The sequence below is a fragment of the Physeter macrocephalus genome, chromosome 14 (genome assembly GCF_002837175.3).
Source record: "Physeter macrocephalus isolate SW-GA chromosome 14, ASM283717v5, whole genome shotgun sequence".
NCBI classification, from domain to species: Eukaryota; Metazoa; Chordata; class Mammalia; order Artiodactyla; family Physeteridae; genus Physeter; species Physeter macrocephalus.
The window spans coordinates 1,684,833-1,700,662 of NC_041227.1; the positions used below are offsets into that span (position 1 = coordinate 1,684,833).

General features: G+C 55.4%; 1 protein-coding gene across 1 annotated transcript in view; it reads left to right on the top strand.

The window, feature by feature from the left end:
• Positions 1 to 15,830, top strand: part of TAF4 (TATA-box binding protein associated factor 4) — a 73,226-nt gene that overhangs the window by 28,581 nt on the left and 28,815 nt on the right. The window contains exons 2-3 of the mRNA XM_024128514.3: positions 13,168 to 13,334; positions 15,389 to 15,508. Of these exons, the coding sequence (XP_023984282.1) occupies positions 13,168 to 13,334; positions 15,389 to 15,508 (287 nt within the window). The remainder of the gene's footprint in view (positions 1 to 13,167; positions 13,335 to 15,388; positions 15,509 to 15,830) is intronic.

Here is a 15,830-nt window from a genome sequence, read left to right on the forward strand (position 1 = left end):
GCGCGAACCCGGTTCCCCTGCATCGGCAGGCGGACGCGCAACCACTGCGCCACCAGGGAAGCCCCCACTTTTATGTCTTTAATCCTCCTGGAATCAGACTTGCATATGGTGTGTTAGAGTTCTGTTTTCACTTTTCTTCCATTTGGATAAACAGTCGTCCTGGCACTATTTACTTTAATGACCTTCTTCGTCTCACTAATCTGCATGTCCCTTCTGTAATATTTCAAGTCTTATATTATGTAGGGGTCTATTTCTGGGCTGTCGGTAGTTTTCTCTTGGTTTATTTGTCTTTTCATCAGTACCATCATGTCCATAAATAGTGTAGCTTCATGCTGACTCTTGGTGTCTACTGGGGCTGGTATCCCACTAGGTTCTTCCTGAGAATTGTCTATGCTAGTCTTGGTATGTTTTTTTTCTTCTTTTTTTTGTAGTCTTGGTATTTTGATCTTGCTTATAAATTTTTGCATCAACTCTTTGAGGCCCAGGTTATTTTGATCAGAATTTTATCGATCTGTGGGTCAATTTGGGAAGGATTGCCATCCACTGTATAGTGCTTAGTGTATTCATGAATATGGCATATCACTCTACTTAGATCTTCTATAATATTTTTTAATCAAGTTTTATATATTTATTCTCTTATAGGTCTTATACATATTTTGTTAGATTCATTCCAGGACACTCTTAAGTTTATTCCTGTTATTGTAAATAGTAGTTTTTTGTTTTTTTTTTTTTTTTTGGCGGTACGCGGGCCTCTCACTGCTGTGGCCTCTCCCGTTGCGGAGCACAGGCTCCGGACGCGCAGGCTCAGCGGCCATGGCTCACGGGCCCAGCCGCTCCGCGGCATGTGAGATCCTCCCGGACCGGGGCACGAACCCGTGTCCCCTGCATTGGCAGGCGGACTCTCAACCACTGTGCCACCAGGGAAGCCCAATAGTAGTTTTTTAAAATTGCATTTTCTGATTCTTTGTTGATGAAATGTTAAATTGTGGTTGAGTTTTGGATATGGATTTTAAATCTAGTGATGTTACCAAGAACTTTCATTTAAAAATGTATGTGCAGATCTTTTGGGGGGTGTTATATGTGGAGAATTCTATTGTATGCAGTTAATGACAGTTTTATTTCATTCCAGTCCTCATGTTCCCACTTCTCGACCTGTCTGTCCTCTGGTTTGTGGGGCTTGCTGGGATCTCTGGTATGGCATTGGGTAGAAGGGGTGCTGCCTGGTACCCTTGAATTGTTCCTGATATCAAAGGAAATGCTTCTAATGATTTACCATTGGGGATAGGAGTTTGTAGATTTATTTCATCAAGTTAAGGAAGTTCCTTTTGCCGTTCTTTATTTTCTAAAGTTGTTTGCTTTTCTTGGCGGAGAATGTTAATTTTTTAGTCCAGTGGACTTTGAGTTCATCAAATGCCTGTTCTACTACTGTGGGATTCCTGCAGTTATTTAGAACCCAGCAGTGTTGCTGGTCAGCTCCTCCCCATGCTGGCGCTCTGGCTTCTCCTGCCGCCCCGTGCTCCCTGGAGAGCCCTGAAGCCAGCAGCCAGGGAGCCATGGCCCACGGCCTGGGCCCGCGTCCCTCCTGTCGGGTGGCCGAGGGGTCTTGGATCTCGGCCCTCGGGTCCCCTTGGCTCTCTCCTCAGCGTGTCCCTCACGTGGTCTTTGCCTGCCTTGCTGGGACATGGGGTGCTCTCCCCTACCCCCCCGACAGCCAGCCCCCACTCTTCCTTCCCGAGTCGTTTTGGTGTTGCTTCCTTCGGGAAACCAGTCGGGCCCCTCAGGTTAGAGCAAGAACGTCTCCTGGTTGCACAGAGTGCCGGGCACCTCCCCTTCGTAGCCTTGGTTGTGGCGCTGATTGAGCACACTGATTGGCTGTAGGGTTGATGGGAGGCGGTGGGTTGCTGGCTACCTGCCTTCCCCACCGTGTAGGAAGCCCCAGCCCGGTGTGTGGTTCCGGTTCTCGTCGGGCTCCGCACAGCCTGGCGCGTAGTAGGTCCTCAGTGAGCGCTGGCGGGCTGGCCGGCTGGCTCGGGGAATGAATGCATGCATGCAGTTCAGAGTCCCTTGTTTTGCTCCTCCTTCTCCTCGGGTGTTCTCAACGAGTGAGGTGGCCAGGTAGCTGGAGTTTGCCGTAAATCCTGTGGCGTGCGTACTGTCTGCCGCCTGACCGAAGTTCCCTGGAAGCTGTGCACGGGGTTCACACTGTTCAAAGTGTGTTGACAACAAGTAGAGCCACACTTGGAGTTTAGTTAACTGCCTCAGACCAGGCCTCGCGCGGGCCCTCGGCCTGGACGCCGGAGCCTGGCCCTGCAGCGGGCGGGCTCCCCACCTTCGGCTCTCAGATCAGCCCTGCTCTGGCCTCTGGCTAAAGGCCGATTTACTAAACAGTTGAACACCTGAAAGGGTAGAGGTGTTTGTATCAATCTGGACAGACCTGTGGAGTTTGGGTAAGAGAAGCTGGTACTCACCCGTCCTTGGAATCGGAGCTTGCTGAGTCACATGCCATTGCGGGTAACTCCGATAGGGAGGGTTCTTTTCTCTTTGCTTACTGATCTTGAGAAAAGCCCAGGACGTTCCTCCAGACCATCCTGTGTGTCCTCCACCTGTCGTGTTTCTGGAGCCGCTCTTGATGCGCGCACAGCTTTGCGGGGGAGGCGGGTGCTTCAGGCCCCTGCCTGCCGGCTGTGTCCCTGGGGTTGGGAGAAGCGTCCGCTCGTCCTGCTTTTATTTACACACGTTCTTACTCTAGAAAGAACTTCAGGTGAATAAGAAGAATGGTAGAAGATAAAGTTAAGAGAAGGTCAGGGGAAAGGGAAGGTAAGGGAAAGATAGAATGGAACGGGTTGAGTGGTGCAGTGCTCACCTGGGGCTCTGTCAGCTGCTGTGGGGCGGGGGGTAGAGGGCACCGATTGGCTTCTGCCAGTCAAAGCAAAGGGAGCAAAGTACTGTTTGAATGGAGGTCAGAATCCGCCGATGAGGGAACACCATAAAATGGTGCCTGGGTACAAGTTCTCCGTTAGTGTGGAATATTTAGAACTTTGGACGTAGGCACACGGTGAGATACGCTCAGGCTTCTGCCAGGAGTGCAGGAATGCTCAAGGCAGGTTCACCCAGGCCTGCGGGATGCTGGCTGTCCTCCCGGGAGGGCCGTCTTGGCAGCTGATTCACAGGCTCTGGGCCACTGGCTCTGGTGCTGGGAGGGTGGGGTTTGGGTGCCCCAAAACCTCATCCTTGGCCACTTTGGCTGTGGGTCCAGGGACCCCAGAGGAGGAACTCGGGGAAGCCTCTGAGGCCCATGGATTTCAGGGATTTTGAAAATGTGAGGAACTGGGAACCCACCGTTGGCTGCTTAAAGTGAGGACGTAAAAGACGGCAGAGGTGGGATCCGGGCTGGAGGCGTCCTCCACAGAGGCGTTCCCCCGAGAGGCGCCCGGAGAGACCTGCAGGTCTCACAGCCATTCCCCGTTTGCTGCACGTGTACAAGCAGGGGTGAGGGCGTTCGGCCAGGTGCGCTTAGTTAGGCAGATGCACGGACACCGGAAAGTAAAGGGCGGCGGACACCACGGGAGTGGTGAGGCCCGTGTCCGTGGTGAGGCTGGAGGAGAGAGAGCTTCCCTCCGTCGTGCTGTGCTGTCAGGGGCGCCAGACGCATCCTTTTGGGCGAACGTTGTTTTCCCTCTACCACCCGGAAGAGGGGTGGGATCACAAGGCGCTTGGAGCCCCGGAGCCCTGCGCTCGTGAGGCCCCGCCAGCCCCAGACACACGAGGCAGCAGGGAGTGTCCGAGACGGGTGGGACAGCACGTGGGCCACGGAGCAGCACTGGCAGCTGAGCCACGCAGGAGGCACCCTCGGTGGTGGACCTTGGGGAAGAGGGAGGTGGAGGTGGCCCCAAGGGTTGAGGGGACCTCGGGGCCTGTGGGGTGTGGCCCCCCGAAAGCCCGTCACCCCAGAGCTTCCTGGTGCTCTTTTTCTTTTTGTGGTTTCATTTAAGTGACAAAGTGACCCTAGAGCTAATTTAAAGAACTGTGGACACGGGTCTTCTCCTGAGAGGTCACGCCCTTAGGTTTATCTTCTTTTTTGTTTTTTTTGTTTTTTGGCCGCACTGCGTGGCATGGGGGTCTTAGTTCCCCAACCAGGGATCAGATCTGTGCCCCCTGCAGTGGAAGCGTGGAGTCTTAACCACTGGACCGCCAGGGAAGTTCCCCCTTAGGTGTATCTTGACCGTCGTTTTTCATTTCTCAAGTGCATAACTGAGCACGCACACGTGACTTTTACACGAGCCAGTCACATGTGTTGTTCTGCCGTTGTCTTCTCACGTCACGTCACGTCGCACGTCAAGGGCACATGTCCCCGCCAGTGCATGGGTGGACTGCCTGTGGACACCACGTGGGTACAGCAGAGTCGCGGCCACTTGGTCCCTGAAGGCGAGTGTCCCACTGCACGGGGATCCAGAACAGCAAGCGCCGGGTCGGGGGACATGCGTCACGTTGCTGGTGCTGCCAGCAAGATCCTCGCAGGGACGTGTGTGCCCTGGGCCCACCCCGTGCCGGGGCGGAAGGCAGAGCTGACCCTGAGCCGCGTCGGGGGCGGGGTGAAGGTCCTCACCTGAAACCTGCCGCTCCTCGCTCATCAATGAGGTTGAGCATCTGCTCCTTTGTGTTGCTTTTGGGAATTGTGAGATAGACGTTTTCACGGTCAATTTTTAAAGTAGATAAGACAGTTGTGGTTACTGGCAACTTAGTCAAGTTTTAGGGCAAAATTTTGTTTTCAGAAATTATGCTCTAAGCAGGTCCCTTACAGAATTCCAGCCTGTATGGACATGCTTGACGTGGGAAAGACCCCCCCCCTCCCCCGACCCCCCACCTGCCACCCTGCCTTCATTCTCATTCTCCAGCCTGCCCCGTGGGACAGTTCTGCGGGGTGCATGCACGTGTGTACACAGTAGTGAGGTTCTTAAACGCAGCGTGTGAGGAGCTCCAGAGGACGCCTTGCCTCACTTAAAACTGTTGCTCAGTTTCATCAAGACCGTGGAAGTCACCGTGTGAAGTGAAGAGAAGTTAAAAGTAACGTGCGGGGGCCTGAGTCTCCGGCCGCGCTCCGCCGCGACCCCTGCGCGGTGTTTGTGTGGGGGACGCTTTGCGTCACCCCTCCCCTGGGGCCCCGGCCTGCGGCCTGCTCACTGGCCCTCCTGGCGCCGCTGAGTGCGCCGTCCCTGACGGTCTGGCTGGCTCCACACGCACTTCACCTTGACGTGGCCGTGCCCCACAGAGCGCTGTTCTCCCCCCGTCCAGCCCCCAGGTCAGTCCCTGGCCGCTGTAGGTCATCTGGTTTCTGCCCCTGGTCTTACTGGGCCGTCCGTGCCTGGAGGCCGGGGCGTGTGCACGGGGGCTGTGTGTGCCGGGTGCCCCAGGCAGATATAGCAGGGCTCTTGCTACCGCGGGCTGGGACCTGAGCTCCTGTGGAAGTAGGGTTACAGGGACACCCCTGTTTACCGTGCCCTCCCCCTCCCCTCTTCCCTCCCTCAGCCGAGCTCACCGTTACCTCTGGCTGCATCTCTACATAGCGAAGCATTTCCCGCCTCCAGTTTTCATTTTGAGAAATTTAAAACTTACAGAAAAGACTAGTACAGTGAATACCTGCGTACTCTCCCTCTAGAGTCACCTGTTCCTGATGGTTTTGTCAAAGCGATTTAAGCTGTCGCTGACACGGGGTGAGCGGCTGCGCCTCTGGTGTGTATTGTTGGAGCCATTAGGTAAAGCGTGTAATGCGCAGCCACCGTGGGGGAGGATGTCTGTGGGTGGATGTCGGCAGCTTTAGGTTATGGTCTGTAAGAGGGGTCCACTTCCAGCGGGCGCTGCCTTAACAAACAAAGCCCACACACAAGTTGTGTGTTACATGTAATGTTACATGTAAACGCATACACACATTAGTCATATCTTAATCTTATCAAAGTATGTTAGTCATTTAAAGTTAACGTGTACTTAAAGAGAATTTAAGGAAGTAACATTTGAGGGGTGTACTGTGGCCTGGAGCAGCCCTGGTGGGACAAGGGCCGGAACACCCCGTGGGGCCGGCATTGTGAACCCCTGTGGTTCTGTGCCCTGTCAGTCGCACTGAGCTTCCACTTAGCAGGTGCGGGAGGCCAGGGTGCTGGGTCCAGCCCTTCAGGGAGACCCAGCTGCAGTTGCACAGAACCCCAGACCGTGGGGAGCGGTCTGTGATGAGTGGGGGTTAGGAGGCAGCTGGGAAAGAGGACGGTTACAGGCGGAGGCACGTGTGTGGTGGGGCCTATGGCTGAATTTGTGTCAGTTCTGTACCGTCTCGATTCCTGTAGCCTTCTAATCCGTCTTTGAAACAGAAGTGTTAGTCCTCCGACCGTGTACTTTTGCATAGATTTTTGGTTGCTCTAGGACCTTTGCATTTCTGTATGAATTTAGAATCGGCTGGTCTGTTTCCACGCGCAAGACTGCTGGGGTTTTGATGGCTTGCATTGCGTCTGCAGGTTAGTTCGGGGAGCGCTGACATCTTAATGATTCTGAGTTTCCTGACCCATGAACAAGGTATGGGTAAGTCTCTCCTCCTATTTAGGTCTTCCTTAACCTCCCTTAGCGGTGTCTTGTAGTCTTCAGCGTACGAATTAAAAGTGCGTGATTGTACAACAACATGTGAGGTGTGCAGGGAGCTGCAGACGCCGGACCTTGAATTGGGTCGGAAGCTTCGTCTGTAGCTAAATATTCAGGAATGCAGGAATGCCGGAATGCCAGTGCTCTTAGCACTTCGGGCAGCAGCGTTTTCTCTTGTGCTGCTCCGGCTTGGGCTTCCAGCCTTCAGTTGCCCCCTGCAATGATGACAAAGAACACATCTGGCTTAGTGGGAAACCGGGTTTAGAAGCAATACGCCCTGTGCGCCTACTGTTACAGCACAGATGCCCCTTGAAGAAGTAAGACCAGCCTTCGAGGGGGACAGAGTGCCAGGTTTGGGTCGACTTCACACACCCGAGCTCATGTCACACTTGCAGGGGGGTCCTGCACCATTTCAGGGCCAAGAGTGAGAATTCTCAGGAATGATGGTGAGAATCCTGTGGCGTCCTGGGTGAGGCGGGTGGAGTGTCCCCGAAGTGTGGTGAGGTCGAGGCACTGCCCAACTGCTCTTGAAGGAGCGAAACCCTGGGCCTGGGGGGCCAGGGCCAGGTCCCACTCGTTAGCCGGCCACGAACCGGGCTCCCTTGTGGCGGCACCAGGGCAGCACACAGGTTGGTGCGGTTGCCGTGCTCTGCCCTCCGTGCCTAGGGCTTGCGAAGTTGAGGCCAGGATGCGGGAGCCCTGCGAGCACTCGTCTTGACCCCTCCTGCCCCCCTCCCCCCCACGCTGGCCTTCCTGGAGTCACAGCTCTGCAGGTTTAAGCACTTTCTTTTAGGTGGTGTAAAAGGCAAGCAGCCACAAGAGTGAAAGGAACATTTAGGCCGTCACTTAAATCGGCTTCCCCAGCGTCCGTGTCGGCGTCTTGCTGACTCTGCTTCCGTTGGAGTAGTCGGGGGGGCCCATCCCACGGGGACCTGCTGGAGGGGCAGGCACCCTGGGCAGGGCTCGGGGAGGTGGTATGGCAGGAGGGCCACCGCCACGCTGGCCAGTGGCTGTTCCCCTGGGCTGTTGGGTCTCAGGGATGCTCCACGAGGCCCGGGCTCCTCTCTCCGCTGCTGCGGCCTGGGGTCTGGACGGGACGGTCCTGGGAGCCCTGCCCCCAGCTCCCCTGTACGGTTAGGAAACGTGTCACGGCTCTCAGGAGTGAGTTCTCCAGCTGTGTGACACCACGCCACGCGCGGGGTCCTGTGCTCCTGTCCCGATTCTGGCTTCTTCAGTGTTCATGTCCGGCTTTGAGGGCAGTTTCATTTCGCACATCTTGGTCGTGGAGGATCTGCCTTTCGTAGCGCTCTCTCTGCAGACTCTCTGTACCATCCGGCAGGTGACGGTGCTGGGGACCCTTGTCGGGGTGGGGGGGGGCAGGGAGGGGTCTGGTCCGTCTGACCCGGCCGCTGTTCCCTGCTTGTGCCAGCGCAGCCGGGAGCCCCCCACCCCCAGCCCAGGTGGAGGGACGAGCGTGTGTGCCGGGGGTGAGGTCGAGGCCGGAGCCCCCGAAGGTCATGCTGAAGAACCTTTCCCCAGCAGCGATGCCTTGCGGGTGGACGTTCCCAGATGGGGCAGAAAATGCCTGTTTAATTTGTAGTGTAGCTCTGGCTGACCTACATCTTGGTTAAAAATACAGTGAAAAATGTTGGCATGAAAGGGGTCAGAAAAACCGTCACATTGGGTAAGAACACTCGAGTTGACGTTGAACTCTGGTGACTGAGGGAGGCCGGCATTCATTCAGTCCTTCAGGGTTGTTGGTTGTGCTTGGGCTGCGACGGGGGACGCGGCCCCACCCCTACGGAGCCCGCGCTGCTCTGTGGCCGCGTCGGCGCCCGGCCTCCCAAACAGGCGGTGTCACGTCTGTCTTACGTCTGAGCACGCGGTGGCTCGGTCCCGGCCCAGCAGCGTGGCCTTAACACGGCTGACGTGGGTTTGTGCTGCGCGTTGTGATTGAAGAACCTGAGCTCTCCCAGTAACAGAAGATAGAAAATGCCTGTCTTCATCAGTAAAGAAACCATAAGTACACCCTGGATGGAATATCGTGTAACCACGGAAAGTTACGGCTCTGAAAAGAAATTGCCAAGCCAAACATCAACAGAATTACCCCAATTTTCTTTACGGTTATCAAAACACATATGTTACACATGTGCACGTAGGACAGAGTGTGGAAGGAAATACACAGTCTAGTAGCCAAAGGAGATGGGGTTTCTGGAGATTTCTGTCTTCCTTGTACATCTCCATCTTGTTTCTCAGGTTTTCTCTCATGAACACTTATCTCTGTGCTAAGAAAGATGTTAAAATTATTTAAAAACGAAACCCCGAATGGCTTTCTGGCTGCTGAACTTGCCGTGTCGTGCTTGTTGCTTGTGCACGTTGGCCTGTTTTGGTTCCAGAGTGTCCTGAGTGGAGGGGTGAGGGGTGCAGGGAGGGGGACCTGGGCAGGGTCCGTGGCCGCTGGCCTCCCCTGTTCCCTGCCTGCAGGGCCTTCTGAAATGGAAGCTGTGTTCAGTGCGACAAGTTTGACTTCCTCCCCGACGTGAGGCCCCACGCGCACAGCCCTCCTCTGGGTCGCCGTTCAAGCCAGACTGCCTGGGTGTGTGTGCTGGGGCCTTGGGGGCTCCTGGGGGCAGCGCTGTGCTGTGCGGGCCCACATCGGGGCTCCTGGGAAGTCGCTTCCCCCCCGGCCTTGGTGGCCCTGTCTGTAAGGCCCTTCCCTGAGTCGCTCCCAGAGCTGGCCTTGCGCCTGCGGAGGGGTGATGGCGGAGGGGTGATGACAGGCGGCCTCCCGGCGTGGGTTGGGGCCGGGTGGGGCCCCGGGTGGTGTGTGTCCCAGGCCGCCATGCTGCCTGCTGTGAACGAGGGGGATTGCTCTTCTGTGACCTTTTATCTAAAGGTCATTTAAGTTACATTTTGAGACAGAGTTGTGTTCCTTTGCCTTTGAATGGATACTGCATAGTTATCTGTTTGAAGTGAGCGTGGTAAGCAGAGTTTACAAGATCCAGAGCGGTGATAGTGTCATTACCGCGGGGTGTTTGAGGCCAGCGCTGCTGTTTGGATTCCCCCTCGGGCGTCGCGCGCACGTCTGACTCCGCTTTTGTCAGAACCAGTGACTGTGCACGTGGTACCCAGGGAAGCTGACAGGTGTCCCGGGCGCAGCGCCTGCCACGCCTGCCCGCGGAGCCGCTGGCCAGACCAGGCCCTCGTGCCCAGAGGCTGTTGCTTTCCCGTGTCTGTAACCACTCGAGACATTCTCTCGTCACTCCAGGGTCGCATGGTCACTTCTTGGCGGAACTTCCGCTTCCATCTCCAGCTTGCTCTCTTGCCGTGTGGGCACATCACACAGCCGTAGTGTCCGTTCTCCTAGACTTCTGTGTCCAGAAGACCGCCGTCACTCCACGGCCACATCAGTCCCGTTGCTTTTCATGAGTGCTATTTAAACATTCCTTTATATTTCTGCAGACATCATTTTTCAAGCAAACGAGCATTCAGTAATCAAAGTGTAGGCATCAGCTGCCCCGTTAGCAAGTTTGAAATTGGGGTGTCCAGCCGTGGGAACCGCGGGGGCCTGCTCGGCTGCCCTGCTCCCTAGGATCCCTGCGAGGAGGGAGCAGGGGTCTCTGGATGGGCGTCTGAGTGGGCCGGTGAGTGAACGGCTGGGTGTTCACCGAGACCCCTCTTTTGGGGGCCCCAGCACAGGCATGGGCCAGGGTGGGTGGCTGTGCAACACCCCGCCACAGTGGCCCAACCCTGACTTCTTTGGCCCCTTGAGCTCCCCCCTGGCCCACCAAACCTGTCCCGAGCGTGGTGCAGGCTTCTTAGGGCATGGATGACATCGGTTCCGGCTCTCAGCCTGCCAGACCTTTCTCTCCTCAGCGCTTTAACAAGCTCCCAGGTTTCAAAAGAGTGAGTTATTTGCAGCAGCTGATGGTTTTTTTTTTTTTTTTTTAGCATGGCTTATTTTTTTTGTTTTAGTTTTAGTTTTATTTTTTTAATTTTATATTGGAGTAGAGTTGATTTACGATGTTGTGTCAGTCTCAGGTGTACAGCAGGGTGATCCAGTTATACATAGACATATATTCATTCTTTTTCAGATTGTTTTCCCATATAGGTTACCATAGAACGTTGAGTAGAGTTCCCTGTGCGATACAGTAGTCCTTATGGATTATCTGTTTTATATATAGAAGCGTGTATATGTTAATCCTAACCTCCTAAATTATCCCCCTCAACCTTTCCCCTTTGGTAACAGTAAGTTTGTTTTGTAAGTCTGTGAGTCTATTTCTGTTTTGTAAATAAGTTCATTTGTATCATTTTTTTAGATTCCGCATGTAAGTGATATCATATGATATTTGTTTTTCTCTGACTGACATCACTTAGTATGATCATCTCTAGGTCCATCCATGTTGCTGCAAATGGCATTATTTCATTCTTTTTTTTATAGCTGAGTAATATTCCATTGTATATATATATATATGTGCCACATCTTCTTTATCCATTCATCTGTCGATGGCCACTTAGGTTGTTTCCATGTCGTGGCTACTGTAAATAGTGCTGCTATGAATGTAGGGATGTGTGTATCTTTTTGAATTATGGTTTTCTCAGGGTAGATGCCCAGGAGTGGGATCGCCGGATCGTATGGTAGTTCTGTTTGTAGTTCTTTAAGGAACCTCCGTACTGTTCTCCGTAGTGGCTGTATCAATTTACATTCCCACCAGCAGTGCAGGAGGGTTCCCTGTCCTCCACACCCTCTCCAGCATTTGTTGTTTGTGGATTTTCTGAGGATGCCCATTCTAACCGGCGTGCGGTGAGACCTCATTGTAGTTTGGATTTGCGTTTCTCTAATCATGAGTGATGTTGAGCGTGTTCTCTTGTGCCTCTTGGCCGTCTGCATGTCTTCTTTGGAGAAATGTCTGTTTAGGTCTTCTGCCCATTTCTTGGATTGGGTGGTTTGTTTTTTTGATATTGAGCAGCATAAGCTGTTTGTATATTTTGGAGATTAATCCCATGTCGGTCGCATTGCTTGCAAATATTTTCCCCGTACTGTGGGTTGTCTTTTTGTTTTGTTTATGGTTTCCTTTGCTGCAGCATGGCTTATTTGATTTTATTTTATTTTATTTTATTTTATTAATTTATTTATTTATTTATTTATTTTTGGTGGTATGCGGGCCTCCCTCTGCTGCGGCCTCCCCCGTTGCGGAGCACAGGCTCCGGACGCGCAGGCCCAGGGGCCACGGCTCACGGGCCCAGCCGCTCCGCGGCACGTGGGGTCCTCCCGGGCCGGGGCGCGAACCCGGTTCCCCTGCATCGGCAGGCGGACGCGCAACCACTGCGCCACCAGGGAAGCCCCAGCATGGCTTATTTTAAAAGGGATGTTTTGGAGGGAAGCTCTCGTAATGGGCATACACGTGGTTCTTTTGGATCAAGAGTAGCAGATGTGACCCCAGGGAAAGGCCTGTTATTTCCTGATGTCACGATGGGTGTCGAAGGAGCGGGGACCCAGCAGCTTCAGAGACTTCTCAGACCTGTGAGTTGGATCGAGCTGCTGTTTGGTTCAGCAGGGGAAAGCCCGATGTCACTTGTGAAGCTGGCAGGAGGTTCTCGGACCTGATTTTCAGCTGCCTCATGGGAGGACGCAGGGGCTGCCCAGGCAGCAGGCTCCTTGGTCGACACCCCCTTGCCCGGCTGCGTTGCTCTTCAGTGGGGTGCCTCGTGCAGGGCCCTCTGCTGGGGCCTTGCTTTGGGAAGAGTACGGTCTTTATGGCGTTTTTAGGTCTCCCCTTGCAGCTCCATCACTAATCCGTCATGGGAAATCAAGTGTGAAAGTTGTGTTGCTGTTCCTAACGGAATCTAGGATATAATTGGTTGCTGGTTTTTGAAGCTGGAATTAACGCCAAACCTGCCCGCTAGGGTTGGGCTTCCGGTGACGTAGCTGAAGCACCATGAAGTGCGAGTGGTCCTCTGTGTCTTTGTGTCTCTGTGGTGGGCACCTCACGTCGTCGTGGGCACAGCACTGCCCCCCCACCCAAGAGTGGTCCTGTTCCTGGAAGGAGTGTCGGGGCCTCATAGGACTGCAGGCAGGGAGCCCTGGGCATGTGGGCTGTGGGGTGCTGTCTCCCAGGGCCCAGCCCAGCCCGCGGGGACGGGGACGGGGGGCGGGGACACCTCCAGGGCAGGGCTCGGGTCTGAGGCTCCAGCCATGACCTCCCGCCAGACACCTGCTGCCTTGTGAACTTGGCCACGCCAGGCAGCCCGTGTTGGGAGCACACGAGGCCCTCAGCTTCCGGGCCTCCTGACCCGCAGGCCAGCGCAGGGCCAGACGGCGGTGTGAGCAGCTCGGCTGCCTGGCCCACTGTTGCTGTTTGAATCCAGGAAAAAAATCCTTTTACGTTTTTGTCATGCTGCGGACCCTCTTTCTCGGCAGGTGTGTTTAGAGTTCTGCGACTGTGTTTGACAGCTTCTCCTTTTGCCGCCTCTGAGCTGCCGGGCTCCCCCATGGAGTGCGGCCCTGGGGCGTGTTTCCCGATGCCAGCTCTCCTCCCCCAGGTATGGTCCTCGTGCGGAGCGAGAACGGGCAGCTGTTAATGATTCCTCAGCAGGCCCTGGCCCAGATGCAGGCCCAGGCCCACGCCCAGGCCCAGCCTCAGACGGCCATGGCGCCCCGCCCGGCCACGCCCACAAGTGCCCCTCCCGTGCAGATCTCCACCGTGCAGGTGAGTGCCAGCGCTGGGCCTGGCGGGGGTGGGGGTGGGGTGGGGTGGGGTGGGGTGTGGGGGCGGGGGGGTGGGGGGCAGGGGGTGTGGCGTGGCCCACATGCCACGGGAGGAGCTCGAGGTCTGCCGCCTGGACCCCGCCTGGGCCCTCCCCTTCTCTCCTGCGATGCCACCTTCCCGGGCCTCAGTTTCCTCCTGTGCAACGTGGAGATCCCGCCGGTGCTGCTCCCGTAGGGCTGTTACGGGGACCAGTTAGGAAGGACACTTAGGTGCCAAGAACGGTGGAACAGAGGGAACGCTGAGCAAGTGTCAGCCGTTACTACCAGGGAGGCGCAGAAGAACTTTACAGGATTATGTTAAACAGTACTCCCTCTTCCCTGGTGGTGCAGTGGTTGAGAGTCCGCCTGCCGATGCAGGGGACGCGGGTTCGTGCCCCGGTCCGGGAGGATCCCACATGCCGCGTAGCGGCTGGGCCCGTGAGCCATGGCCACTGAGCCTGCGCGTCCGGAGCTTGTCTTCTGCGGCGGGAGGCGGCGGGGGCGCAGCGGTGAGAGGCCCGCGTACCGCAAAACAAAACAAAACAAAACCAAACAGTACTCCCCTCTCCCCCACAGAACTTGAAGCCTTTCCGGGTTACTGCCCTGACCCCTGAGGCAGTGGCCCCCTGGGGTTGTGGAGGGAGGATGGGTTGGATGCTTGAAGCCCAGTGCTTGGGACTCCCCCCTCCCCCCAGGGTTCTGCCTCTCAGTCTCCATTTGGGTCCATGCCTGCACATCACCTCTCCCTACCCTGTCTCCCGATGCCTTTCTATCTCGTGCTGCCGTTCTGCTGTTCTGAGCCGGTTGGCTGGTTAGAGACTAGCATGGAGATGAGGAAGGTCTCGAAAACTCTTTTCTCCGTTGATTTCAGCCGCGTTCCTCTGGAGTTGAGACCCCTGCGCTGTAGACAGGGCGTGTACGAGCGGCGGGTTCGTGCCCCGGTCCGGGAGGATCCCACATGCCGCGTAGCGGCTGGGCCCGTGAGCCATGGCCACTGAGCCTGCGCGTCCGGAGCTTGTCTTCTGCGGCGGGAGGCGGCGGGGGCGCAGCGGTGAGAGGCCCGCGTACCGCAAAACAAAACAAAACAAAACCAAACAGTACTCCCCTCTCCCCCACAGAACTTGAAGCCTTTCCGGGTTACTGCCCTGACCCCTGAGGCAGTGGCCCCCTGGGGTTGTGGAGGGAGGATGGGTTGGATGCTTGAAGCCCAGTGCTTGGGACTCCCCCCTCCCCCCAGGGTTCTGCCTCTCAGTCTCCATTTGGGTCCATGCCTGCACATCACCTCTCCCTACCCTGTCTCCCGATGCCTTTCTATCTCGTGCTGCCGTTCTGCTGTTCTGAGCCGGTTGGCTGGTTAGAGACTAGCATGGAGATGAGGAAGGTCTCGAAAACTCTTTTCTCCGTTGATTTCAGCCGCGTTCCTCTGGAGTTGAGACCCCTGCGCTGTAGACAGGGCGTGTACGAGCGTGGGGACTCACAGAGGGCCCTCCCCTTACTGAATATCCAGATCAGCCCAGAGCAGTTTTCAGGGTCTGTCGAGGTCTGTCCAGGAAGATGCAGATGTGGGATATTTCACTGTATGTACCCTAACTAGGTAGGACGGTTCACTTTAAGTGTCTTGTTTACTTCCTTCTCTGCAGCACAGTGACCAGTCTTTAGGCCCAGGGAACACATGCTTCTTACTGTAGTGCCTTTGTTACTTTTTTAGTGCTTGTGGCCAAGATTACAAGAAATCCACACAGGTATTCATTTCCCAGGTATATGCATTCCTTAAAGACTAGGTCGGAGACTTTGTTACGGAGCGTATTACAGTTTATACGATGGAGGTTCCGATCGTACCCTTGTACTTGCTAAGGAAAGTTTAGACTTAGGATGGCTTCCCTGAGGCTGGTGACTAGAGCTGGGGGCCCTTGAGCGCGCCGGCTCTGTACTGAAGGATGGAGTGTTGGGTGTGCCAGGTGCTGGGAACTGCTTTCACTTGTGTCTCCTTCTAGGCGACTCCTCCTTGTTTTTCAGGCTCCTGGGACCCCCATTATTGCACGGCAGGTGACCCCAACGACCATAATCAAGCAAGTGTCTCAGGCCCAGACGACGGTACAGCCCAGCACCGCGCTGCAGCGCTCTCCCGGGGTTCAGGTGAGGCTGGGGCTCCACGGCGCCCACGACGCAGGGGTCAGGCGTCGCGAGTTTGGGTGCTGGATGCTAAGCTCTGGAGTTTGGGGAACACAGCGTAGATCAGAGTTGCTTTTCTTTAAAGTCGCATAGAGTTTAACACCAGCAACATTCTTAAAAGCTTCCCACTGTGCCGGAAGTACAGTCGAAAATGTCACCTCAGTAACTGACGATGCGGCATCTCTGAAGCAGAGAAGATCTGCAGCGCGGGGAGAGAGAGAGAGACAGTGAGCGAGAGAGAGAGAGAGAGAGAGAGACAGTGAGAGAGAGAGAGAGAGAGAGAGAG